The sequence below is a fragment of the Numida meleagris genome, chromosome Z (assembly GCF_002078875.1).
Source record: "Numida meleagris isolate 19003 breed g44 Domestic line chromosome Z, NumMel1.0, whole genome shotgun sequence".
Taxonomy (NCBI): domain Eukaryota; kingdom Metazoa; phylum Chordata; class Aves; order Galliformes; family Numididae; genus Numida; species Numida meleagris.
In genome coordinates this window covers 41,217,398-41,243,576 of record NC_034438.1, presented here as the reverse complement: position 1 = coordinate 41,243,576, position 26,179 = coordinate 41,217,398, and the positions used below count along the sequence as shown (strand labels likewise).

Here is a 26,179-nt window from a genome sequence, read left to right as displayed (position 1 = left end):
ATCATTTTAAAATAGATATGAAAGTAATACTGAAGACATTACAATATTGAAGTAATTGCTGAATTTTTAATTTACTTTCCTAATTTTTTTTTTAATAAAGAAACAAATGCCAGGAGAGCAGTAGATAGAGGATACGTACACATGCTTTTAACAATTTATGTTGATTGGCACCGTCACGATAGTCGACACAGATATATGCTGATACGTAAAGGAGTTTTACAGTGCATTAAAAGTGTAACAAACATCAAATTGGGAAGAAAAGCATTCATTGATGCAAATGGGATGAAAATTCTTTACAACACTTCACAAGTAAGTTTCTCTTTTCTGTTGATGTTGTTCTTTTTGTCTCTTAAGAGTTAGAAACATATTCTGTCATCAAATTTCGTTTTTAAGTCTGTGTTTTAAAAAGATGAATTTGAGTTGTCAGAAGTTCTCCATCAAAGGAGACATGTTGGTATTTTCAAGTTAATTTCTAATAAAATATTTTAGCTGTTAGTAGTGAATTTTGGAAACTAATGCAGTTTGGCTACTGGTTTGAGAGATGCTCTTTTCTTGTCTTCATTATTTTTCTGTCATAGGAGTGCCTTGCAGTAAGAACTCTTGATCCGCTTGTCAACACATCCAGCTTAATAATGAGAAAATGTTTTCCTAAAAATCGTCTTCCTTTACCAACTATTAAAAGTGCTTTTCACTTCCAACTCCCAGTTATTCCTGCCAGTGGTCCTGTGGCTCAAATGTACAATTTGCCTCCTGATGGTATGGTAATTTTATAATGTTTTTCCTTTGAAAATGTCTAACACTACTGTTTGCATGGTGTAGTCAGCTGAAGTTATTTGTGATTTTCTCTACTAAAACCTAGGCTCTGGTGAGATTCTTTTCTGCTAGCAAATGTTCTCTGGCTGTTAATGTGGAGCAACAATTTCTAATATTAACCTTTAACTGATGACAGTTTAATCTTTAACTGAAGACAGTTTTGGTTATGAATATGTGGTTATGTTTCTGGAGATATATAAAAAATAGGAAATAAAATGTGATCATAATCTAAAATGTTCATCAAGCTTTGAAGTATAAAACATAAACTCTACGTATTCATCTCTAAACTTATATAGATTCTCTTTTTAAGTCATCATATATATTCTTCTATGCAAAATGTAATACAGTGTGCATCCTGTTTTGCAGAAATGCGTATGCTTTAATTTCTCTGTTATTCTGATAAACGGAATGTACAGAATTTAGATTAACATGTAACATTTGAAGTATAGATTTTAAATCATTGTGGTTCTCCCTTCTTTTACGTGATGAGAAAAGTAAAGCTGCTTTCTTGGACTGCTGCAGTCTTCTAGGCATTGTATCATAGAATCATAGAATGGCCTGGTTGAAAAGGTCCTCAAAGATCATCGAATTTCAGCCCCCCTGCCTTGGGTAGCCAACCACTAAACCAGGCTGCCCAGAGCCACATCCAGCCTGGCCTTGAATGCCTCCAGGGATGGGGCATCCACAACCTCTCTGGGCAACCTGTTCCAGCACATCACCACCCTCTGAGTGAAAAATTTCCTCCCAGTGTCTAACCTAAATCTCCCCTGTCTCAGTTTAAAACCATTCCCCCTTGTCCTATCGCTATCCACCCTCACAAACAATCGTTCCCCCTCCTGTTTATGCGCTCCCTTCAAGTACTGGAAGGCCACAATGAGGTCTCCCTGGAGCCTTCTCTTCTCCAAGCTAAACAAGACCAGTTCCCTCAACCTTCCTTCATAGGAGAGGTGGTCCAGCCCTCTGATCATCTTGGTGGCCCTCCTCTGGACCTGTTCCAAGGGCTTCACATCTTTCTTGTGCTGGGGGCCCCAGGCCTAGACGCAGTACTCTAGATAGGGCCGCACAAGAGCTGAGTAGAGGGGGACCACCACCTCCCTCTCCCTGCTGACCACTCCTCTTTTAATGCAGCCCAGAACATAGTTGGCCTTCCAGGCTGCCAGCGCACACTGCTGGCTCATGTCCAGCTTCTTGTCCACCAGGACCCCCAAGTCGTTCTCGGCAGGGCTGCTCTCAAGGACTTCTTCCCCCAGTCTGTATAAATACCTGGGATTGCCCCAGCCCAAGTGTAGCGCCCTGCATTTGGCCTTGTTGAATCTCATTAGGTTCACATGGGCCCACTTCTTCAGCCTGTCCAGGTCCTTCTGGATGGCTTCCCTTTCTGCTACTGTATCAACGGCAGCATTCAGCTTGGTGTCATCTGTAGACTTGCTGAGGGTGCACTCGATTCCATTGTCTATGTCATTGATGAAGATGCTGAAGAGATCACTTGTCTGCAAAGTGTTTGCTTGGTGCCTTGAAGAAAATAGGTTCACCCCGTTTAACTACCCCAAAATAATAAGAGATACGCGAATGTTTAGTGCATTTTCAGACATGGGGAAACCATTTAGTATCTGAGTAAGCAAATAATGAAGTTACTGTGGGGAAGTTATTCCAAAACAAAGAGATGAAGTTAGCTTTTTTAGTATCTTCGTATTCACAGTATTTTCTGAAACAAAGTGTGATAACAATGTGAAAGAAGATTGATACCTGTTCAGGGTTTGTATAGGAATGACTCAAACTGCAAGTGTTTAGAGTTTTGCTTTCAGAGTAGAAAGAGATCCAGAATCATTGTAAAATCCACAGAAGTTATATCTCTATTTAAGTACAGTGTTTTGATACATGTAATACTTCTCTTGAAGCTCCTTTTTCTGTTGCAGTGGACTTGATATTTTACTTTACAGACTTGAAATCTTTAAACAAAGAACTGGAAAAACTTTTAGGATACATAGAGTTATTATTTCTTCTTTTTTTTTAATAAAACTTCTGTGTTAAAGAATGCTTTACATTCTTTATGTTTACATGCATTAAATAATGTATTACAGAATGTTGGGGGGTATGGCTCTGAGTTTACCAAAAATATAATTTTGTATAGTCAGCATTGTAAAAGCAATACATTGCCTTATTAAATCAATGTAATTTCTAAACCTCTAAGTGAGCTTTTTACTGACAATCAGCAAATTTCCTACATGGAAAGCACTCTTAAAAAAAAAACAACCACCCACAAAATGTCTAGGAAAAGATGAAATTCACCTCTTGTAAGCAGCACATCTGTGAGTATAACCAGGTAATGTTAGCCTGATGCTCTTTTGTCATGTGTAAACAATTATGTTGCTTCCCTTGTTTTCTTTAGTTTATGAGGGATGAAGTCCTAGGTCCTTCAGTGACTAGATCCTTTAGTCTCTAACTGAGATAGAAATTGATAATTAGCATATAAATAATTTCACGTCTAGAAAGCAACATCTTGCTCTATTTTTAGGGGGTAAAGTTTAGTTCCCAGGCTTTGTTAAGCAGGTGCAGTGATCACTCACCTCCAGTATTTTCCTTGCTCATTTCCTGTGATAAGTTTTTGACTCTTTTCTAGCTACTATTAGACTCCCTTAGGGCTTGTCAAAAATTGTGTAAAGAGCGCTTTGTCCCACACTTCACTGGCTAGTATGAACCAATATGACTGATAGGTGCTAAGAACTGCAGATTTTTTTGGACATGCCTGTAAGTACTGGGAAAAGGCTTCAGAGCCATCTCGTTTTGTGCTGAGCTCGAGTCATGCTGTATGTCTGCACTGTAAAGTATTCCTAAGGGTCATGTACTGTTTAATGGTTTTTTGGGGGGCGTCTTTTTTGGTTTTGTTTTGTTTTAAGCCAAAGATCTTTGTTCTGCTTAAACTGGATAGAAATGTCATAAATTGAGTCTGCGGAATTATCATACAAACATTTTGTTGGTGTTGTCGTTTTTTTTTCTTGTTTTTTAAATCTGGTAATAATGATTAATATTTGCAAGGCTTTATGGGACTTGACTTTTTTTTATCAACTAATAAGTGGAAAGGAAATGAACTGAGGACATATTTTTTGAGCTCATCTATTGGTATAAATGCACAGTCTGCCTTACAAAACCTTTTCATATTGTAGTGGATGATGTAGTAGATGAAAGTGATGACAACGATGATGCTGAAACTGAATCAGAAATTGAAACTGAAGATGACAAGGACCAGAATTTTACGGTTGGTATGAGACAAAACTGAAGGGCAAAATGCAGGCATAACATTTTTTTTTTAATTATTATTATTATTTAAATTTCTTGAATTGTATGTACAGCCATAGATTTACATATGAAAATAATATTGAGAAGGTTTTCAGGGCAATTTCTAAAACTAAAATATATGCTGAAACTTAACGTTTCCTTGGAAATGCCAACCTTTGTTGTTCAGTTTGCCTCAAGATTTTTTTTTTTAAAACTTATTTCATCCACACTTACTGTGACTGGAGTACAGCAGAGAAAACCACTGCAGAAAGTGTATGCAAGCCTTTTTGCAGCATTCTGTTCACAACTTGTTTATCTCTTAGCCCTCACTTCCCAATTACATACACAATGTAATTTATAAGAGATGCTCTAAGTTTTTCCCTTATTCTGGGTTGAGATTGACTAAGTCAGTGCTTCAGTAAGGTAACCCTGAAGTTCAGCCAACTGTAGAGGTAGAGATTGGATCTCACACCATTTTATGCTTTTGGAAGGGCTTTTTCTTCTCCCCACCTTCCAATGAGGACATGAAAGGATGCTTATTTAGACCTGCCTTATTCTATATTTTCATGTTATGTATATTCAGGAGTTGGATGAATCATCTGTCCATGGGCTGCAATGACAGCTTCTATTCAAAGCACTCATGAGACATTGCAAGGAGTGTTTTCCTCCATTTACACATTTGTCATTGCAAGTCGGATGAAATCTCCACGTTTTTCAGGTTGAGATGGTCAGATTATGTATAGATATCATGTAAAGTGTAGTCTGCTATCTGTGCATAATACATTTGGATGAAAGCAAGAAAATTTTTTGTTTGTGATGTTTCTGTTGAAATAGAGTTTTAGACATAAAATGAAGCTGCTTTTAAAGCCTCATGATGAAATGTGCAGTTCAACTAATTTTAAAATATTGATATTACACTCTTAAAGTATGGCCACAAAAGAAGTAAAAGCTGAATAACACTATTTTGGAAGTTCATTAATCCTGGAGGGAAGATTAATTTGTTCTCTTTGTTTTTCAGAATGATGATATTGAAACTGATATTAACAAACTGAAATCTAGACAGGAATTGGGACGACCCTTAGAAGAACTGAAAATGTATGAGCAATTTTTCCCAGAACTTACTGAAAACTTTCAGGTAAAGTGCATGATTCCCAGTGCAGTCCTCATTGTGAGAGACTTGAATCTGGAATGGATTTTGGTGGTTATTTTTTGAGAAGATAGCTGCTCCAACTAAAAAAAGGGAGACGATTTGTAGTTCTAGAGCTAGAGTTCTAGAGGGGGGCTATATAGTGAGTTATTTATGTTATAGTGAGTTATGTTGTGTGTGACTTTATTCTGACTGAGAAAGGGATAGTGGGCAGATATAAAACTGTTTATCCAATGTCTGACTATTGCACGCAGCAGAAAGTAAAATAGGAAGAAAGGACATGAGATATTGCTGATGAAGATTAATTATGTCTTGTATGTGCTTAATGTACTGTGCACCTATTGAAATTGGCTAGTTGTAGTATCTGGTGAATGGTATTGACTTGATAATTTGTTTTTGATAAGCTACTTGTTTATTGTTTTAACACACATTTTTTTCCTTTATATTTTAAGGAATGTGATTTAGTTTCCAAGGAACCAAAGCCTTCTGTACCTGATGCAAATCTGGGTGGACCTATTGTTGTTCCAACAGCAGGAGAGGAGTTCTCAGCTGAAACAAATCCATCAGTGACAGGAATTTCTTTGAAGGAGAGCAATCCATCATTGACAGAGGAATACAATAGAAGACCAGCTTTTCTGGTACTACCAAAGAAAGATGGTGTCAGAGACAGTAGCTTACTTCAGCAAAATGTTCAAAGGGATCTGCTTTCATCATGCCAGTGTATAAGCCAAGAAATTGTGACAGCCTTAGACAGAATCAGTCTGCAAAACACTGCAAACAATGATCAGTATTATGCTACAGGGTGTGTTATTAAAAAAGAAAACAAAACTAGCCTTACCCAACTTGCTTGTAGTAAAACTTGTGAACACGTTTCACCCTGTGGAAATAGCCTTTTTGAAGGATCATCTGTCCATCTGGGGAAATTCTGCTGCACTGGAGTGGAATCAGAGGAGGAGGATTCTAGATCTAATTCATCAGGGGAACAAGCGGTGCTTGAGGTTTCTGAGGTATCCCCAGTTCATGACTGTGATCTTTATATTGAAATGGTGAAAACCACAAAATCTATTCCTGAATATTCAGAAGTGGCCTATCCTGATTATTTTGGCCATATTCCACCCCCGTTTAAGGAGCCTATCTTGGAAAGGCCTTATGGAGTGCAAAGGTGAGTTACTGTACTTCTTTTGTTGTTATTGTCTTACTTGAAAAAATAATCTTTAGGCTCAGATTAACAGGTATGTATACAATTTTCACTTTTGTATCTGAAAATACTTTTGGTGGAAAAAAAGTTGAAGGTAAGTAAGTAGACATTAATCAGTGGAAAGTCCTGAACAAAATCAGAATCTTCAATTCATAATTCTAATTCAATAGTTACAATTCCTGAATACTAAGTTTACTTTGTAATATTGCTTTCCAAACCCCTTCCACCCTCTCATCCAGATCTTGTAGTTTGTATTTAAAAACAATTAAAACAAACAAAAAAAGCCCCAAACCCAAAAAATTCCACAACAGTTTAACACTTCAAAATCAGAAGATGAACACTAGAGATGTGATGCTTTCTACCTTATGTTTAACTACATAATATCATACTTAGCAAGAAACTATGGCCTATTTTAAAAATAAACCAAGAACTCTGTCAGCTTGTAAGCATGAAGGTGTATTGTCAGTATTACCTCTTGATGCTTTTTCTTGAAGGCTTTTCTGTGTTGTCTGTAAGTTAAGTACAGATTCTAATGTATGTGAATGGAATTCCTTCTGTTTTTCATCCTTTTGGAGGAGCTGGAGAAAGCACTGAAATAACCATACCCTAACCTGCTGGTGTGTTCAGGATTAGTATTTTTGAATAGAGATGCCTGAGTGTTCCCTTCAGGTCTTAGCAAATACAGGCCATTTAATAGTTGAAAGATACTGCAGTTCTTTTTCTTGTGCTAAAAAACCTTTTTTTTTGTTTTTTTGTTTTTTTTTTTAAGCAAACTGCAGTGGGAAAATTGTTAAATTAATACATTTAAGTATTTGTTTTTAATGTTTGCAATATTACAGAATTTAGTGCTGATGATGCAGTTTTGTTAGATCTGCAGAAAGACAATAAACACGTCAGCACAACTATGATGAATGTGACTGGTAAGAACAATTTGCAGAGATAGTATGAAGAGCTGGCTTATATGCATAGGACTATGTTACTATGAAGCTGTATGAGCATTTTTGCAGAACATGTAATAGTAGATCTTGCCACTTGATTAATTATTAGGTTGAAAGCTTTTAGCTTTTTACCTGCAAATTTAACCATTTAGATGAGACTCACTGTATTTACATTTATCAATTGATGAAGATGATAAAGTGATTAAGTGCATTTAAAACTACGCTATATAATTAAAATAATTTATCTGATTTTTAGGCATGTTGTGAAATTGATCTTTGTAGTAAAATGACCAAGAAACTTGAAACTCTGATGGCATAATATATATACTGTTAAAGAAAGTACTGTTCCATGTAAGGAAAAAATCTTCTCTGTGTGCTTATCTTTAAGCTAGATTGAGCTGATCTGGAATCAAGATAGCTAATTTCTGACTCAAGATTAAGAAATGCATTTTAGAAAATCGTGTAAATTTTCACATAGTTTTTTTATACTTAATCATTCTGAATTTTTCTGAGCAACCCTATATTGACTGAAATCTCTAAAATCAAATAAAATGTGTCATTCCACTGCTCATTCTTCTTAGAAATAAATTTCTATGTTAAACTCTGTCTTTTAACCTACAGACCTTCTTGTATGGTTGTACAAGCTGATCTCTAAACCATGAGGGTAGTTGTGGACTATATTTTATTTTTTCTTTAAAGTGCTTTATTTTTGTTGAATTGTATTATCTATGTTGAATGTATACCTACAGCTCACGTATAGAACAAAAAAAGAAATTTAATATAATGATGCTAATCTTTAATCAAAAATCTTGTGTCAGCCTTTTCAGGTATGCTGTTCTAAGAATTCAGTTTTCTACAAATGACTCAGTCTTGTTATTGCAATGTAACAAATTTCTTAGAAGGGAAGCTGTTCAAAAAGGGCCTAATCTTTTTAGGAATTCATAGTTTATAGGAAGCTGTTGACATTGAGTTTGGAAGAGGACACAGAAGCTTTAAAATCTTCTGCAATGTTTTGTTCAAATACTTCTGGCATTCAGTTTTATTTATGTTCTTTTTACTATAAGCAGTTAGTTACTGCTTATCAGCTAAGTCTTTAGAAAACAGTGGGTTGCCATAATTCAGTTCTCTATGAATTAGAGATTAAATACCTACTTTTTTTTTTTTATTCCTTAAAGTTTTAGGGCTTTTTGCTGAACACTACTGTTTTCTAATCATTTGACTCTTAGAAGGTAAATCAGGATCAACAGAGGACTGACCTATAAACACAGAGGTTTGATTTGCATATTTTTTTCCTTTAACTATTTTTAAATAGCTTCTCTTCTGACTTTTTGGTACCTATGAGTCTTCCTTTTAGTATGTGTCTTGGATACCATTTCTTCCTTCTTTTTGGTATTTGAATGTCTGCTGTTCATTAATGGATTTTATTCTGGCAAAACTCCTGTGATAGTAGGAATCCTTATCGACTCTTTAAAAGTGAAGCATGTTGAGAGCTAACTATTTGTGTAAGAACAAAAATTTGTATTTCTGCCCTGAACTGAACCTGGTGTAATAGATTGTGGTGAGTCAGCATTTTTGCCATTATGACAGTACATTGGACTTGTGACTTGCTTACTTTTCCAGTTACTCTTAATTTAGTGAGGTGCAGGAGTTCTGCACTTACCTTTTTTTTTAACTTATGTCAACAATATTTATTTTAATTAAATGGAGAATTTCCGACCTGAACATACTTTACAGCTCTGCTCCTGTATTCTTCATTGTTAATCTGACTCCTTTTCTTCTTATTGCAGGTGCTGTGCAAGCTTTCCCACACAGCTCTGCCACTATATTTCATTCTTGAACTGCAAAACATTATTACTTTTCCAAGCCACGACCTAGATACTGCCAGTTGTGCAATGGTTTTATGATCTGGATAAACATACACCTGACATTTGGTTGACATCACCAAATTCATTGTTATTTGTTACCTAGTCGATAAATGAACATAGATCTCCAGAGGTGAAAAGCTAGTGCACTAACACACTCACTGCACGACATACTATATAAAACTAAATTTTAGTTATGGTAGGACTCAAGTAAGTTACTAATATTATGAAGTGTTGTCCTAGATTAAAGCATTAACATAAATAATGTTTGAGTAATTCCTGCTTCTACCATAAATTATGAAGAGGTGCATTTTTTTCAAAAGATAAAATTCAGTGGGTTGTGTGCATGAAAACTCAGTTGTCTCACATACAAATATTAAAATCAGTCAGCTGTGAATGCAGGTGTTTAAAATTAAGAACACCTACAGCTTGTGCACATAAATGGGAATGAGTCTGAGGTCTCTTAGGAAATCTGTCTCACTGTCTTCATGTTAATTTCTTTCAGTTTTCTTTGTTGTACGAGGTAGTTTCTCTTTTGTAATTGGAACAGTATATGACAATTTAAATGAGAATTCTCCTTTTACCTTAGGACAAAAATATCTCAAGACATTGAAAGACTAATTCATCAAAATGACATTATAGACAGAGTTGTGTATGACCTCGATAATTCCAGGTAGGTTTTTACCCTGCTGAAAACAATGCTTGTGGAAAAACAGTATTTATGGAAAGATTCAAAATAATTTTTTAATTATCAAGTGTGGACTAAAAATTAACTTTGAGTTTGTTTTAGTAAATTTGTTTTATTTATTTTGGTCCCTTTTCTTTTTGTACCCTTAGTTGTTCAGTACCTGAAGAAGTGGATGTTTTGAAGTTTAATTCCAAATTTGAGTCTGGAAACCTGCGCAAAGTAATTCAGATCAGAAAGTAAGATATTTATTCTTTTCTTTTTATGTGCAAGACCTTTCATTTTTGATTTTTTTAAAAAAATATTTATTTGTTTTTGTTAATCTTTAGAAACGAGTATGATCTAATTCTGAACTCAGATATAAATAGCAATCATTATCATCAGTGGTTTTACTTTGAAGTCAGTGGAATGAAAACAGGCATTGGTTACCGGTTTAACATCATCAACTGTGAAAAGTCAAACAGTCAGTTTAACTACGGTAAGATATATTTCCCATACTTTGAGAAGAAGCATGTAGAAAAATATCCGTACTAGACAGCTCAGCTGCTCCCTTCCTCCTTTCCCCTCAACCCTCCTGGGAACTGGTACATTCATGTTTTCTTACAAATCAGATTTTTTAAACAGAATTATTGGAGAATGTTTTGACAAATTTCCATTAAAAAGAAAGAAAAGGTATCTTAAAACACCATCCATCTTTTTCTAAAGTAACTTTTTGTTGTGAGTGAAGCCAAAACAAAAGAATTCTACTGGTGGCTGCAACTACAACATGTCTTAAAACCCTTGTGGGGATGACACCACTGATGCCTGTTGACTAGCACAGGTGGAGGAGAATGACAGCTAATGTATTAACACCACCTGAACAGAGGTGTATTTTCAGAAGTGAAAGTAGATGAAGACCAATTCAGAGGTGTCTAATTGATAAGAAGAGAGGCACACTGCTGAGAAGGAAAGACAAGTCTTCTTTGAACTACTGGGTCTCATATGTGACTCCTGTAATCTCTAGCTCTCGGTGCTTCATGCCTATTCCAAAAGTTTGCTTGATACGCCTTTATTTCTTTTTTTCTGTGCAAGGGAGGCTGTCGTTCAGTGTAAAAACTCTTATTTTGTATTTTTTTTTCCTTCTGGATATTCTGAAGTTATTCCTTTTAATACTTTAATACTTAAAGAAGGATGATGTTCTCCCACACACCCTCAAACTCTTGGAATAGATTAACACAATATTCTTTGTCATAATTTACAATTCACATTGATAAGGGCTCCAAGAATGTCCAGGTAGTTAGAACAGTAGCAAAATGTTTTTAAATTACTTACTAATCTTCACCAGTTACCTTAGATATTCATTCATATGTTGCATACACATACTTGATAGTTACTTCTGCTTTTTATTAAGTACAATGAATCAGTCAATATATCTATATCAATAATTAACTAAGAAATAAAAACTGTTATTTAGAGTTTTCTACTACAGCTTGATGTTAGGTATTCAATTTAACTATACTCTCCAAAAAATATAAACTGTTACTTTAAAAAAAAAAAAAGGTATTATAGTTCTGAAACGAGAAGTCACTTTTACAGCTATCCATGTGAATGGATGATAGTCTCTGTTCTTTGTACTCTCTTCGAAGCCTTTTTGTAGTGCTGAGTTGAATGGAGTGGAACCCAAGATTCTCATAGTTTACTGTTTGTGCTAACCATGGTTTTCCTTTACTCGTTTCATTTTCATCTTGTGTAGGTCTGTTTTTTTTTTTAATTTGCTATTTTGTGAAACGTAGTAAGTGATGAGGAAGGACAGTCTCATCACCTACTTTAAAGAGTGTATAATATCTAAATATTCATGTGAATATACTCTCTTAATAAATGAGCGTATCTAGTTTGTAGACATGTAAAAATGCTGATGTGGTCTGTTACTGGTAAGATCTTGTTTAAGGTTAAGCATTAAAATGAAATGCATTTTTCCTTTAAGGTATGCAGCCACTTATGTATTCTGTTCAGGAAGCACTAAATTCTCGACCCTCTTGGACTCGTGTTGGGGCAGATATTTGTTATTATAAGTAAGTACACCCATCAAACATACAGTAAAGCTTCTACTTCAGAGATTAGTATAGCCAGAATGTCTGAGGAAAAATGTTTGCTTCTAACTTTTGATAATTATATTTTAGCAGTTTGGTTTTGAATACATTTTTCTTTCGAAGTTACTGTGGAGAATAACAGAAGTGAACAGAATATATTGAATCTTGTTTTTTTTTTTTTTTTTTTTATAGCACACAGCTGATGCTTAAGTAGTTCATCTTTCATCAGATATTGCCAACTATTGTAGAGAACCTGTTAATGAAATGCACACATACAAGCTTACTTAAAACATTAATGGTGGTTTCCAGTAGTATTAACTAAGTGGTACTTGTGTTTTGTCTTTTGTTTTACATGGTGCAATCATTGTAGAGCAATCCTAAAAAACATAGGATGAGAAGACAAGCATTTACTTGTGCAACCTTCCTTGGTCAAAAGTTGTTTGCTTCTTTTGTTTGTTTGTTTGTTTGTGTACTCATAGCTTCCTAATATTATACATGTGTATTCCTGCTCTCCTTAAGTTTCTTTACAGTTTGTGGGAACCAGAGGATTTAACCTAGATAAGCAAGGGAGAGAAATACAATCCCTAAAAATTTTATTCCTCTTATAATGTGTGATCAGAAATAATCAATGATAATGAATAGTATACTAGTGTGTTTATTATCTTAATTTTATTATCTTAATTTTTTAAACTTAGGAATCATTTTTCAAGAAGTTCTATTGCTGCTGGGGGTCAGAAAGGAAAATCTTATTACACAATTACATTCACTGTGACTTTTCAACATAAAGATGATGTCTGCTACTTTGCTTACCATTATCCATATACGTACTCAACGTTAAAGGTGAGAAGATTATGATGTATTACATAAATACTTGTATTTTTGGACATTGTGATACATGAGCATTCATTAGTGAATTTCTACTTCTTTCTGTAATGTTCAAAATGCTGAGAGTTTAAAATTGAGAACATTAATAAAATATTAGTATTTACACTGGCAGGGAGTGAGGGTTATCCTAAGGAACAGGATGAGGGAATTAATCCTGCTCCTGTACTCAGCATTGGTGAGGCCCCACCTTGAGTACTGTGTTCAGTTTTGGGCACCTCAGTACAGAAAGGACATTGGACCTGCTGGAGCAGGTCCGAAGAAGGGCAACAAGGCTTGTAAAGGGCTTGGAGAATATGTCCTACGAGGAGACTCTAAAGGAACTGGGGCTGTTTAGTCTGGGGAAGAGGAGGCTGAGGGGAGGCCTTATTGCTCTCTTCAAATGCCTGAAAGGTGATTGCAGTGAGAGGGGGTTGTCCTGTCACCTTCTCACTGGTGACAGGTGACAGGACAAGGGGAAATGGCCTCAAGTTGCGCCAGGGGAGGTTTAGGTTGGAAATCAGGAAAAACTTCTTTCCAGAAAGGGTTGTTAAGCACTGGAACAGGCTCCCCGGGGAGGTGGTTGAGTCACCATCCCTGAATGTGTTTAAAAACCATCTGGATGTGGTGCTCAGGGACATGACTTAGTGATGGGCTGTTAGAGTTAGGGTAGAATGGTTAGGTTGCAGTTGGACTTGATGATTTTGAAGGTCTTTTCCAACCTGAGCAATTCTATGATTCTATGATTTTAAGGAACAGTAGCTGGGAAAGATATATATATATATATACTTGTTATATATATATATATATATATATATATATATAGTATATATATATATATATACTTTCAGACTAAAAGGTTTTCCTGAGAATAATAAATCATAATTGACTGGAAAACTATACAGAACCCAGCTGAGGGACTCAAGCATCTCTGTCCCAGGTTGACAGATTTGGCTGCAGCTTTCCTGTTTGCACATTCAGTCAGTAATATCAAGGCTGAGTGTGTAATCACAAGAGAGACAGACACTCACCCACCCAGCAGCATGGAAGAGACTGGCACTCACATATAACATTCTACCAGAACTTTTGTAAACCCCTAGTGTGGACACCCAAGGTAACTTAAAGGAAGCAGAGGTGCTCACTTTCCATGTACCCTTATAGTGTCATCTAGAAGAAAATGAAGAAGCTTACTCTCTGTGCCTTCTTCCTCAAAGCAGTTGTAACATAATTATTCAGTTTGTTAGATATACAGAGAGTGGTATTTGATGTTCAAAGTTATGATGGAAACTTTAACACTGTTTACAAAGACAAAAATAAAAAGGGATTAAACAGGACATGGAGTAGGCTGTCATAAATTATTGCAAAAGAGTTGATGTATTTTTTCATTATTTTCGTGGTGAAGATGCATCTTCAGAAGTTGGAATCTATGCACAACCCTCAACAGATATATTTTCGACAAGATGCTCTCTGTGAGACTCTGGCTGGCAACCCTTGTCCCTTAGTCACTATTACAGCCATGCCGGAATCAAATTACTATGAACATATCTGTCAATTCAGTAAGTGTGATTTTTCTTTCTCAGCAACTGAAAATAATGTAGAAAATGTGTGAAAAACATGGAGTATTAACTATTGTGCCTTGTAAAAATAGTAATGTTAAAAAAAAACAGTTAATGGATCACATAAGATTAAAAGGGGGTTAATATCCAACATTTATTTTATATTTAAAAATGGTTGTGGTAGTCCAATAAGAATATTTATAAGTGACTTCTTTCAAGAATTAAATCAGTTGATAGATATTTTTTGCATGCGACGTTTTGCAGGCAACCCTCCTTAGAAGGGAGTATATCACTTCTGAGTTACTTTTTTCTCCAAAAGTTCAGAATATTTGCTTGTCAAAAAGAAAATCTCTCCTGGAGCCAAATGTATAGCCATATCTAAGCTATTTTTGATTTGAACTGCACTTGCTCACCATTCCTCAATTTTTTATTTCATATTAAAAAAAAAAAAGACATCAAACTCATCGTAATCACTGGGTCACGCTAGTAAAGCTGTATTGTGAGAATTCAATAATTAGCAGTCCTTTTGGCAATGTGCTGGTAAGCTATATTAAGCATTCCCCATTTATTTGTATATTCTGAAAAAGAGCTCACAAATAATGTATTTTACACTAATAAATGAAGCAGGCTATTGCCTGTTTTCAGTTAGTAGGCTGCTTAATTATCTTATTTTGCAACTTCTTTGCATGCTTCTTTTAGGAAATCGTCCTTATATTTTCCTATCTGCTCGTGTACATCCTGGAGAAACTAACGCAAGCTGGGTTATGAAAGGAACACTGGAATATCTTATGAGCAATAACCCAAGTGCCCAAAGTTTACGAGAATCTTATATTTTCAAAATTATTCCCATGCTCAATCCAGATGGTGTCATCAATGGGAAGTAAGCATAAGTTTTTACTCACAAATATTTAACCAGTAATACTTAGTCTTTGCATCTGTAATTTATTAGAAAAATATCTAAATTAATCCCCAAACCGTGCAATATTTAATTACAAGGAAATCACTTACAAGATTGCTAGACCTTACTGTTCTTTTTTTTCCGCTTTTTTGGCCTTCGAGGCAGATGCACTTGTTTCATGAATCCAGAAATTTTAAAAAGTATTGTCAGTTAATTATGAGTGATAGTCATCTGTTAATAATTTGAAATTATTTTAATCATCTCTCTAAACTACAAAAAAGTTACTATTACGCACAATATTTGATAAATTTAGAGTGTTATGTGAAAGCTCAGCTGTTTTTAGAAAATGCATATCTATTTCAAGGTTCTTATGAAAAAGAAACCCTTGTATCTGATGCACCTTTTTACATTGTTTTTTCCCCTTTTTTTTTCTTGTAGTTTTTAGAATGATGTTATGTAAGTGGCTGTATTGTCGTATGTTATTAAGGGTAAAAATGTATTATGTTTGTAAGAGAAGGGGTAAGAGGGTAAAAGAGTATCCTGATTAATTTAAGCCTAATAGCAGTATTTTTACTTACTACTACTTTTCTGAATAAAATTAAGGATTACTTCATATAAGGGATATTGATAGTTCTTTTAGTAAGCATTCAGCAGTTTTTATTGATTACATGGAATTCTCATGGAATCAAAATCTTGGGACAGTGAATCTGCAATTCCTTGTTTCTAGTTATTGGTAGTTTTTCAGAATTAAAAAAAAAAAGAGTAAAAATGCTCAAACATTATAAATTTGAATACAACCCTGACTTTATATAGGAAAAAGTATGAATATAACTGAACATTTGAAGTTAAATAATTCAGACTATCACTGAAAATTTAGCTAAGAAATCTGTCCTATCAGACATAGTGTGAAGACAAATATACCTTAGATAACTGTAGAAATATAAATATCTGCTATCTTAGAAGTTCTTGGTGAAAGTTTGCTGAATGCAGAGATGATCTTTGCTACTTTTTTGTTTTCTTCTTGTTCTCCTAATAGCTAGTTGTTTCCTAATCACTTCATGTTTCAAGTCTTAGATTTCTGATTTAGTTTTTGTTACAGAAGTCAATGAACCTGAGCTGTAAAGATTTTTGAAATTAATTATTTTGAACTAGCATTTAAGTAGAATCACAAGGCTTCGGTTTCAACAACATGTTGGCAAGATTACAATAGACTACATTTAGAAGTGATTTATTTTTACATTTTCTGTAACACAACTTGAAAGGAAAAACAAAAATACCTCAAACTTTTCTATTAATTGCAATGTTAGAAAACTGAAAATTGTTTCTTACCAAACTCTTCCAGAGAAGTTAGTAGTGACAAGGAAAACTTGAGGTAAGAAGAGAGTCTTACTGAAAAGTAACAAGGTAATACAAATACAGTACAACTTGTGTTTTTCATCCCCCACCCCGTAATAGCCACCGTTGCTCTTTAAGTGGAGAAGATTTAAACAGACAGTGGCAAAATCCAAATCCAGATCTGCATCCCACAATTTACCATGCTAAAGGCTTACTGCAATATCTGGCTGCTGTAAAACGTTTACCTCTGGTGAGTATATCTGTATAATCAATCTCAGAATCTTTCAAACTTTGTCTATATAGCAGTTCTGTTAAATAAACACTTTAATAGGATCTTGTATACTGTATCAAACTTAAAAAATTGACTTAGTGAACTAGTCTACTGAAAACTTTTAAATCTGAATCTGTTTTTGTTGCTAGATGGTCAAACATTTCTTAGAAACCTTTTCTTCACAATGCGTAAGTATATAAGGAGTTTTGTTCCAATTTTTTGACACATTCAACAGTGAAAATATAAATGCAACAGAAGGATAAATAAAGATTTTTAAATTTGATGTTCCTTGACTTTATGTTGACGTATGATTAATTGCAGGTTTACTGTGATTATCATGGTCACTCTCGTAAAAAGAATGTATTCATGTATGGCTGCAGCATCAAAGAGACAATGTGGCACACAAATGTTAATACTGCCTCTTGTGATATAATGGAAGACCCTGGTTACAGAGTAAGTTTGACACTCATACCTTTTTCAGTTGGCATGAATTTGGAATATACTTTCCACATAACTTCCTGATTTTATTCTGATCACACAGTGACTTCATAGCATAATGTCTTATTTAGAATTATCTCTTTTTCTCTTTTTAATCCATTTGTATATGTCAAAATATTTTGGCAGCTTTAAATATAATTTTTATGCTAATACAGTTAGCAAAATACTTCTTTTTTTTTGTTTTGCTTTTAATTAGTGCTGTGTGCTTTTTCTGCTCAATACCTTCCAGCAAATGCATGAAAAATATGCTTTTATATATTTATAATTAGTCAATTAAAAAAAGAATAATTTAAGTGTGGCAAATAATATTACAGCATCAAGAGAATATGCTAAATACAGAGATACTCATTTTTATATAAGGAAAGAGGCAAGATTTGTGTTGAAAACATACAATTAAGGCACGTGCCCCTAAAACATAAACATAATCAACTGCAAGCAACATCTCTTGAATTGTACAAACTTTTAATAATTCCTAAAATAAGATTCAAGAAATTATGTGATAATTTTCTTCTGCATAGCTCCATTGCCTCCTTGTGGCAACTGGAAATCTGTACAACTTAAAGTGTCTAAAACACTTAGGTTTTCTAAGGAGATGCAAATGGTAAAGGACATACGAGTGATGTGAGAGTTGGAAGCTGTCCTGGGCACAGCAATCATGAACTGATAAGAGTTCTAGATTTTCAGTGAAGTAATGAAAGTGATTCCCGGAAGTGCTACACTGGATTTCTGGATGGCAGAGTTTGGCCTAATTTGAGACCTGCTTGCCAAAATCCCTTGGAGAGTAGTACTGAAAGGCAAAGGAGTCCTGGAAGGCTGGTTTTTCTTCAAGAATGAAGTGTTAAAAGCAAGTTCAGTTTAGGGCTCCTTACTACAAGAAGGATATAGAGTTGCTGGAACATATTCAGAGAACAGCAAAACTGTTGAAGGAACTAGAAAACAAAACATACGATGAGTGACTGAGGGCATTGGGGTTGTTCAATCTGAAGAAAAAGGGGAGGAAGGGGGAAGACCTGACCACTCTCTGCAACCTGCCTGAAAGGAGCTTGCAGCAATGTGGGTGTTGGTCTCCTTCCTTAGGTGAAAAGTGATAGGATGCAAGAAAATGGTCTCAAGTTGCACCTGGGTGCACTCAAGCACCAAGGCAGGTTTACACTGGATGCTAGTGTATCCAGTGAAAAACTTCTTCATGGAGGTGGTGGTCAAGCATTGGAACAGACTGCCAAAGGAAGTGGTAGAGTTGCTATCCCTTTTACTTAAGAGACATGTGAATGTGGCAGTAAGGGTAATGGGACTTAGAATTTAGTATTTAGTAATAGGACTTGGTAGGTCAGGCTGATGTTTGGACTTGGTGATCTTTAAAGTCTTTTCCAATCTGTGTGATTCTTTGATTTTCTATATTTGTCCTGTGAACATGAAACAGTGTGAAATCTGAATTATACTTTGTGAACTGTATGGCTTATGTTGTGCACTTAATTTGAGCAAAATTATCTGGGTGAATTAGAAGAGGATGGTGGTCACCTGAAGAATTCACAGTTCTTATGCATGCGATTAACATTTCATTTAGCAATAGGATTAAACAATAGGAAATGGTAAATCTATTGTCATTTTGAACCTTTTGGGTGTGAGCCTTCTTGCTTCAGCTACAAGAAGCATTGTGCTTGCAGGATCTCATCCTGATGAGGGATTTCAACCACCTTGATGTCTTCTGGGAAAGCAATAAAGCATGAAATCCAGGAGACCCATGGAGTTGCTTGAGGGTAACTTCCTGATCCAAGTATTGGAGATACGAACCAGCGTTACTGGACCTGGTGCTCACCAATGCAGAAGAGATCCTTAAAGAGGTTAAGATTTGAGGCAGTGTGGGGTGTAGCAAACATGCCCTGGTTGAATTAGTGATCTTGAGGACTATGGACCTGGCAAAGAGTGAAGTCAGGACCCTGAACTTCAAGAGAGAGAACTTCAGGCTGGTTAAGGAATTGGTGGATGGTATTCCCTGGGAAACTGTTCTTAGGGACACAGGAATGGAGCAGAGCTGGCAGCTCTTTTAAAGACACCTTTCTGAGAGCACGTGAGTTCTCCATCTTCCAGCATAAGAAATCAAGCAGAGGAGGCAGGAAACCAGCATGGCTGAGCAAGGACTTGCTGATCAAATGGAGGGAAAAGGAGGAAAAGTACAGGCAGTGGAAGCAGGGAGAGGTGGCCTGGGAAGAAAACTGGGATGCTGTACGGGCATGCAGAGGTGGGATTTGGAAAGAGAAGGTGGAACTGAACTTGGTGAGGGATGTGAAAAATAACAAAGAGCATTTCTGTAGGTAGATTGGTTAGAAGAGACAGGCCAAAGGGAGTGTTCCTCTCTGATAAATGAGAAGGGAAAGCTAACTACAACAGACTTGGAGAAGGCTGAAGTGCTCAATGAGTTCTTTGCCACAGTCTTCAGTGGCAGCCAGCCTTTTCATGTCTTTCATGTCCCTGAACCTCTAGGTAGGGGTCAGGCGAGCAAAATACCCTCACTGTGAGATCATAGATGGTCAGAGAGTGCCTCATGAGATTGAACATGTGCAAGTCTATGGGGCCTGATGACTTGCATCCCAGGCTCCTGAAGGAACTGTCTGATGTGGTTGCCAAGCCACTCTTCATCATATTTGAAAAGTCATGGCTGTCAGAAGTACTGGGTGACTGAAGAAAGGGAAACATCACTCCTATTCTTAAGAAAGGGAGAAAGAAAGACCCAGAGGACTATAGGCCAGTGAGCCTGTATCTGTGGCTGAGGACATCATGGAGCAGATACTCTTGAAAGCTATGTTAAAGCATGCACAGAATGAAGAGTTGATATGAGACAGCCAGTGTGGCTTTTCCAAGGGCAGATCGTGCCTGACGGATCTGGTGGCCTTCTATGCTGAAGTGATGGCATCAGTAGACAAAGTAAGGGCAACTGGCACTGGGTACCTGGACTTATGCAAGGATTTTGACATGGTTGCGTACCACCTTCTTATATCTGAATTGTAAGGATAAGGACTTGAAGGCTGGACTATTCAGTTGAATTGGTTGGATGGTGACAGCCAGAGAGTTGTGGTAAATGGCTCCATTTTCACATGGAGGGCAGTGATGAGTGGTGTCTTCCAGGGGCCTGTCTTGGGTCCTGTGCTCTTCAGCATCTTAATCAGTGATGTAGGCATTGAGATCAACTGTACTTTCAGCACGTTTGCAAATGAGACCAACCTGAGTTGATACAACAGAAGAAAGGGATACCATCTAAAGGGACCCAGGCAGTTTTGATAGGAGGTTCCATGTGAACCTAATGAAGTTCAGCAAGGCCAAGGGCAAAATGTTGCACTTGAGTCTGGCCAATCCCAGATAGGTATACTGACTGGGAGAAGAACTCATTGAGAGCAGCCCTGTGGAGAAGGATTTGGAGGTTCTGGTGGATGAAGAACTGAACATAAGCCAGCACTGTGTGCTTAAAGCTCGAAAGGCCAACTGTCTTCTGGGCTGCATCAAGAGAGTAGTGGCCAGCAGGGTGAGGGAGGTGATTGCCCCCCTCTGCTCTGCCCTTGTGAGGGCACTTGGAGTATTGAGTCCAGGTGTGGCTCTCCTGGTATAAGAAAGATGTGAAGCTTTTGGATCAGATCAAGAGGAGGCCACAAAGATGATCAGAGGCCTGGAACATCTCTCTTATGAAGATGTGCTGAGGGAGATGGGCTTGTTTAGCTTGGAGAAGAGAAGGCTCTTTAGAGGTTGCATTGCAGCCTTCCAATACTGAAAAAGAGCTTATAAACAGGAGGGAGACCGACTTTGTACATGGTTTAATAGGGGTAGGAGAAGGGAGAATTATTTTAAACTGAAAGATGGGAGGAAATTCTTTACACAGAGTGTAGTGAGGCACAGGAACAAGTCGTTCGGAGAAGCTGTGGATGCCTCCATCCCTGGAGGCCAGATTGGATGTGGCCCTGAGCAGCCTGATCTAGTGGGTGGCAACCCTGCCCATGGTGGGAGAGTTTGAACTGGATGATCTTTAAGGTCCCTTCCCATTCAAGCCATCCTATGAGTCTGTGATATGGTTTTAAAAATTCCAGCCGGTGCAATATTATTATTTGTCTGTTAAATCTAACTACAGCCAGATTTTCTAAAGGCAATTTGCAATTGAATATTCTCCCTTGCCTCCCTTTCATAAATGAAATAAAATAATTATGATCTCTTTCAAATTACCGTCCTGCAGGTACTCCCAAAGATCTTGAGTCAAACTGCCCCAGCGTTCTGTATGGGCAGCTGCAGCTTTGTAGTGGAAAAGTCCAAGGAGTCAACAGCGCGAGTTGTTGTCTGGAGGGAGATAGGAGTACAGAGGAGCTACACAATGGAAAGCACATTGTGTGGATGTGACCAGGGCAAATATAAGGTAAGGAAGTATATAAGTTAAACTGCTCTTGCTTATAATTTCTACCATTTGCATTGTATCTTTTTCTATAAACCTGCTTGCTTGCTTGTTCACCTTAGACTTTTAAAACTCCTCTAAGATCTCTGTACTCTAATGTAAAATTAAATTAAATTACTTGCATTATTGTTGGTTGCATAACAGTCTATGTCTGTCACTTAAAATGTATCATTGTATGCTATGCTTATTGGCTGATTTAACAAGCTTACTCTTACTTATTGCTTATAGCACATATGAATGCATGTAATTGAACAATTTAGATAACTGTTCTTTCTAGTAGATTATTAAGATTAGATGGTGATAAATACTAATAGTAAAATAAGAATTTTTTTTTATATGTAGCAATTTTAGAGTTTGCCGTGCCAGTTCATGGTTCTTCAGCAAGTATTTAGTGAGGTTCCATGCAGAATTTTTCTGTGTGGCTGTAGAAATAAGCTTATAAAATGAAACAATTTCATATTGATTTACTGGCACTACTAAATATCTATCTTCAGGTAAACTCATGATAGTTGTTTCACTTCTCAAATTGGAACTTGTCTTCAAGTTGTGTCCTTCAAAAGAATTAATAGGGCTGCATGTTTGAGAAACAATAGGTGACCCTGGTGGTTGTTTCTCACTAGCAGAGAACTTACTTTGCAAGGAAAATCTTTGTAGAAAAGCAAAAAATAAAGAGGAATAAAGAACCCTCACATCATGTCTTCACTTTCTGTCACTGTGTTAAAGTTAGCTACAAATTGAAGAAAGTTTTTGAAGTGAATGTTCAGAGAAAAAGTCACAATTTCCTCTGCTTCAAAATAGAGATGAAGAACTACCAATTAAGAAAAAATGACCAGAAGTCAAAAATAATGTGCTTGACAAGAAAAGAAACCATAAGGTTAGGACAAGAGAGGGGAAGAAAAAACAGTTTAACAAGGAATTTTAATGTATTAATGTGTAGTCCAACACCCATGCTTATCTCTCCAGACAACAAAAAGACTGATCTTTTGCAATGGATTTTAGTAGGTCTGTAACTACTGAATGAGCAAGTTAATTTTCTCAATTAACAATAGAAGCATTCCTGTTATTGTCAGAATATTCCTTTGTAATTTCAGTTGTTCCTCAGATGATGACACTATGGAGCTTTAAAAAACAACCTATCCAAGTAACTTACTTTGAAACTTCTGGAATATTCATAGAAGCATCAACATTCATGGCCTTTGCAGTATTACAATAGAAAGTTCATAAGAAAGATGAACTGAGATACTTTATGAACAAGCTTTTAAAATTAGGCTTCAAAGCCCTTCTTCTGTAAGGGAGGAAAAAATGATTGTATTCAATGGAAAAATCACTTACTCGGAAGATCCTCCTCCCTTGTCATAAACAAGTTTATGAGATCGAATTGCTCTTCTGTCACTTAGTTCATTTGGAATCGAACAGTTTGTGAGGTCTGGTCATCCTTTGAACATACAAGAAGAACCTTCATTTTTTATTTACTGCTTTGGTTTATTAAGGAAATATATCTGAAAGGCAGAAGCTACTAGACAGAACGAGAAAAGCAACATTTCTTCAAAGAGATGAAGAGACTGGGATTTTTTTCTGCGGAGAGAGAAAGGCCAACAGCTCTGTGAATGAACACGTGGTATAAATAAGTTGACATATTTCATGATATGTTATTTCAAAACACAAAAGGAGTTAAACTGTAGAAATTCCCTTCCCTCCTGCTTGACACCCTGAAGGACATGAATGTTCCAGTCTGATGAATTGAGTATTGTGTAAAAGACTGAAGAACATTTCTCTTCTTCTGGCTTACTGTTATCACAGAATTTTATTAAGCCATGAAGATTACTCAGAAATTGTGTTCTTTTGGAAAGAAATTGTGAGTCTCTGCCAAAGGTGGATATCAATTTTGATTTTTTTTTTTAATTATTTTTCATTTTACTCAGTGGTGATGCTAGACTGTTTCCAGCATGGAAGGAAAGAAGCTGTTTCGCTGAAGTTCTTACCTGAATTTAGGATCATCTGTGACAGAGTTTTCTCTGGAAGCAATCTTGCTTCAACTGCTTGTACGTTGTTCTTGTAATACATTGAGAGTTACTGCTGCAAATATTGCCTGATCATCTCTAATTCAGTATACTATAGCCAAAAGTTGAGGTGAGACAATGCTGAGAGACATATGGATTATAATTAAGATGCCAGATACAAGGAAAATTGCTTCAGTAATTCAAATAACATGAAAGTTGAACATTAACTGAATTAGGAAATCTACACCTTGGAGAGTAATAAGTTTGGTAGTATAACTTAATTTTTAACTTCACTGAGAAGGCTTTGCCATTTGGAAATCTTACGGTGCACAGAAGAGAACTAATTTATCATGATTCTTCCATCTCTAGATTTTGAATTCTCAAAAATGATCAGATCTTTGTAGTCTCTACTGAATGAAAAGAACAACATAACATTTTACTGTCCAAATGACTTCTTCAAGTCTTAGTATGACTATTTTCAATCTTTTAAATACACATTACAGGAAGATACTTCTCAACTTGATGTGGAAGTCTGTTAAGCCTTTGTTTTGCATCTTTGTCCTTATACATCAGAGTTCATTGCTGAGAAGAGCTAGTCAGATGAAGCCATTTGCACGACATACTTAGTAACAGACTTCAGCTGGCAGTATGAAATATTACTGTCTAAAAGGATGACAATTGTGTAAAATATAAAGAAAGAAGAATGAAATTCTATGTGAATTAAAAAAAAAAGCTACCTTCAGATGGCTAAGTTTGTGCTTAAAAGCAGTGTGTGTAACACTTAAGGCACATTGTTAGGCCACAGTTGAAGATATTAGAGTAGTAGTCAAATGTATTCATAAGATCAAGAAGAGTATGAACAAGGCTTCAGTGAAAGTGAACTTCATCTCAGTTCCTTAGTGGAATTGTTTGTCATTTCCTGGAACAAACTTTGAGTACCTTGTTCATGGAAAGTAAGAGAACTGTCTCATGGTACATCAAGAATGGATTAACTTTTATTTTTGGCAGCTCTATCAATGCATTCTCCATTATTTAAAAAAATGACAAAAGCAAATCCAGTCTCTGGCTTAGGCTTTTACTTCAATTCAGATTGCTGTACAAGTGCTTTACAGACACATATATCTCATCTGATCCATTTTAGGTCTCTCTTTAGTTATATCCTGTTTCTATTGTGCTGAAAATAGCAGCCATGAAACACGCACACGCTGTTTATCTTTCTAACAATTGTCTTTGCACTTTATTTCGTACTGTGCTCTTGTCCTTCTTCAACTTGGAGTCACTCCTCTTATATTGTCTATAAGGAGCCTGCCAACTAACTGTACATTCTTTGGCAACAGATAGACAATGATTGGAAAAGTTTCTCAACATCAAGTTGTGCACCTTAGTAATCTGTGTAACAGTGAGATTGCTGTTACCCTTCTCCTTCCTCTTCTGCATACTTGTTGCCTCTTGTCCTTAATGTTATTTTAATCTCTTTGGGGCAGGGACTGTGTCTTCCTGTGATTAGCGTAGTGGAGCCCCAGCTATGGGGGCTTCGAATGTTACTGATGTGCAAACAAATACAAAACAAAAACAAAAATTTGGCCTCTGTGGATAAGGTACTGCACTGGGAGTGAGGAGAACTGATTTCTGTTCCCAGCGGGGTCAGTGAGATGCTGTGAGACACTGTGCAAATCGCTTCAACCCTCTCTGCCTCCATTTCTCCATCAGTAAAATGAGGATAATTCTTCCTTTATTAATAAAGTGCTTTGAAACCTACAGCACAAAAGCATTATAAAAGAGGTAAGTAGTATTACTATTAACAATAATACTTAGTATCCAACTCTTGTTCACTGCTTTCAGGTTTCTGTGCCATTTGACTGGAGGATGACTTTTTATAGAATTATAGTATTGCTTTAGTTTTCTTGCTAGTAAAAAGCACTTCATTTACGAAGACTACTGATAAAAAGAGAAGCTGCAAGAAAAGTTAAATCAACTTTTCCATTTATAAAGTTTGCAATTGTTCAAGACAGAAGTATTTGAAGAATGTTCAGAATCTACCAATTAGCAATACAATTCTTTCGAACCTTTCATTTTATAGTATAGCATCAGTGTGGCAATGTGCAAAGCTTCTGTGTGTGTCTATTCTAGCTTTCAGGAAAAAAATATACTCTGTTCTTTGTCTTTCATACATTTTCCTGCTGGACAACTTAGCTTGCCACTGGTTCCTGGTTCTTCTGCTCTTGTGCTTATTTTGTCAAAGCTTGTTTTTAACTACCCTTTTCCTTGAGAGGCTTAGGAGATACAAACTAAACTCTTAAAATTCTCCTGAGATAAAGAAGATGCAAAGGGAAGACTGGGTGA

At 36.2% G+C, this 26,179-nt stretch overlaps 1 protein-coding gene across 12 annotated transcripts in view; it reads left to right on the top strand.

The window, feature by feature from the left end:
* Positions 1–26,179, top strand: part of AGTPBP1 (ATP/GTP binding protein 1) — a 68,614-nt gene that overhangs the window by 29,005 nt on the left and 13,430 nt on the right. For 8 of the 12 annotated variants that reach the window (XM_021379539.1, XM_021379538.1, XM_021379536.1 and 5 more), the window contains 15 exons: positions 101–309; positions 579–756; positions 3,978–4,069; positions 5,108–5,224; positions 5,689–6,398; positions 9,824–9,907; positions 10,072–10,158; positions 10,249–10,397; positions 11,883–11,970; positions 12,684–12,828; positions 14,252–14,405; positions 15,105–15,285; positions 16,759–16,888; positions 17,231–17,362; positions 21,624–21,800. In XM_021379539.1, the coding sequence (XP_021235214.1) occupies positions 101–309; positions 579–756; positions 3,978–4,069; positions 5,108–5,224; positions 5,689–6,398; positions 9,824–9,907; positions 10,072–10,158; positions 10,249–10,397; positions 11,883–11,970; positions 12,684–12,828; positions 14,252–14,405; positions 15,105–15,285; positions 16,759–16,888; positions 17,231–17,362; positions 21,624–21,800 (2,633 nt within the window). The other 4 variants (XR_002433143.1, XR_002433145.1, XR_002433144.1 and 1 more) reach the window with 4 other exon arrangements.